This window comes from Nyctereutes procyonoides, unplaced genomic scaffold (assembly GCF_905146905.1).
Source record: "Nyctereutes procyonoides isolate TBG_1078 unplaced genomic scaffold, NYPRO_anot_genome, whole genome shotgun sequence".
Lineage (NCBI taxonomy): Eukaryota > Metazoa > Chordata > Mammalia > Carnivora > Canidae > Nyctereutes > Nyctereutes procyonoides.
The window spans coordinates 21,513,115-21,514,938 of NW_026575034.1; the positions used below are offsets into that span (position 1 = coordinate 21,513,115).

At 42.8% G+C, this 1,824-nt stretch overlaps 1 protein-coding gene across 1 annotated transcript; it reads right to left on the bottom strand.

The window, feature by feature from the left end:
• Positions 1–530: 530 nt before the first annotated feature.
• On the bottom strand, positions 531–1,478 carry LOC129505069 (olfactory receptor 56A3-like). The gene has a single exon (XM_055318000.1). The coding sequence runs from the start codon at positions 1,476–1,478 to the stop codon at positions 531–533; it is 948 nt and encodes a 315-aa protein (XP_055173975.1).
• Positions 1,479–1,824: the final 346 nt, after the last annotated feature.

Genomic DNA, 1,824 nt, shown 5'->3' on the forward strand with positions numbered 1-1,824 from the left:
AAAATTAGTGAAAGGGAGTAAAGGGAAAGTAGAGAAAAAGAGTGAAAATATCAGTGAGGGTGACACACATGAGAGACACCTAACTCTGGGAAATGAACAGGTGGAAGTGGACAGAGAGGTGGGCTGGGTGTTGCGGTGACTGGGTGATGGGCACTGAGAGGGGCACTTGGTGGGATGAGCACTTGGTGTCTACTGAATACTGGCAGATTGAACTCCAATAAAAAGTAAAACAAACCACTTCTACTATCTGGAAAAAAATAAATTTCTCACTTTAGAACCTGCCCAGTGGAAATCCAGGATTTTGCAAAATATGATAATATGCATGGGTATAACAAAAGAGGCTAAGGATATTGTTAAAGGAGAAGTGAGAGAAAGGAGACATATAATGACACTTAAGTTTTATTAAAGAAGGAACAATATCCAATTTACCCAGTTTGAGATTATAACTCATAGTATGAATTGCAGGTCACTCACCCAGTATTGATTCAAAATCATTCTAATTTAGGAAGCCAGAGCTCCAGTTGTTCTCACTACCATCCTTTGTTTAGTAATCTCTGGATTCCTTGCTTGATCTCCTGAGTTCGCACTCCATAAACAATGGGATTGAGGGCTGCAGGAATGACATGGTGGAGAACATTGAGCAAGACTGGCACATCAGGGGAGACTTTCTTCTTTGCCACATGAGTGAGCACGAAGACCAGAAGGATAGTGCTGAAGAAGAGGATAAGGATGAAGTGAGAACCACATGTGCTCAGGGCTTTGGCCATAGCACCCTCTGCCTTGAGTCTCAGCACAGCTCTCAGTATGAGGCTGTAGGAGAGGAAGATAAAGATGAGATCAGATCCTAGAATTGTCCAGCCTGCAGCAAACTGGTAGAGGCGATTGATGGTGACATCATCACAGGAGAGCTTGGAGACAGACATATTGGCACAGATGCAATTCTCAATGACATTTCTCCCACAGTAATGGAGTCTGGATGATAGAATGGGAATAGGCACTGAAGAAATAGCATTCCTGGCCAAAATAAAAATAGCAGCCTTAGCTACAAATTGTTCTGTGATGATGGATGGGTACCTCAGTGGGTGGCAGATGGCCACATAGCGGTCATAGGCCATGACCATGAATGTGCAGGACTCCATGGCAAGGAAGCAATTCATGATGTACATCTGAATGAAGCAAGCATAGAAGTTGATGGACTTGAGATCAAACCAGAATATGGTCAGGACTTTGGGGATGACAGTGAGGCAGAGCACGATGTCCAATAGGGAGAGGATGCTGAGCAGGTAGTACATGGGCTCGTGCAGAGAGGCGTCCAGCCAGATGGTGATCAGGAGAACACCATTGGCCCCCATGGCCAGGAGGAAGAGGAGGCTGAGGGGCAGGGAGAAAGAAAGTTGCCAGCTGGGAGACCTGACAAAACAATTCAGGAGAAAGTCTGAAATCTCAGTGGATATGGTCCCATTTTGATTTGTTGTCATCTTCTGTCATATATTTCTACAGTTTTCCTTTAGTGATCTGTAAAATTAGGGTAAAAATTAGCTACTGAATCAAGACACATAAATTCACTACAATTTGCTTCACCTAGGTGAAACTCGTGTGAGTCCTAGCAGGTCATCGAGAGCCATGTAAATTCATGTCTTTATTCTTTGTGTTCTGATCCTGCTCTGATATTTCTATCACTAAGCAGTGTAGAGGACTAAGGTATATGGTTCATTTATACATTTTTGATTTGTTCAAGTTCTGCTTTTGAGAGAATGTTATATCTTTGTAGCAACAAAAGAAAGGATAAAGTTACTTTGAAAAGTACTTTGGGACAGATGAGTC

Bases quoted from the DNA above. Each gene is read 5' to 3' on its own strand.
- LOC129505069 (XM_055318000.1), bottom strand. From the start codon at position 1,478: ATGACAACAAATCAAAATGGGACCATATCCACTGAGATTTCAGACTTT.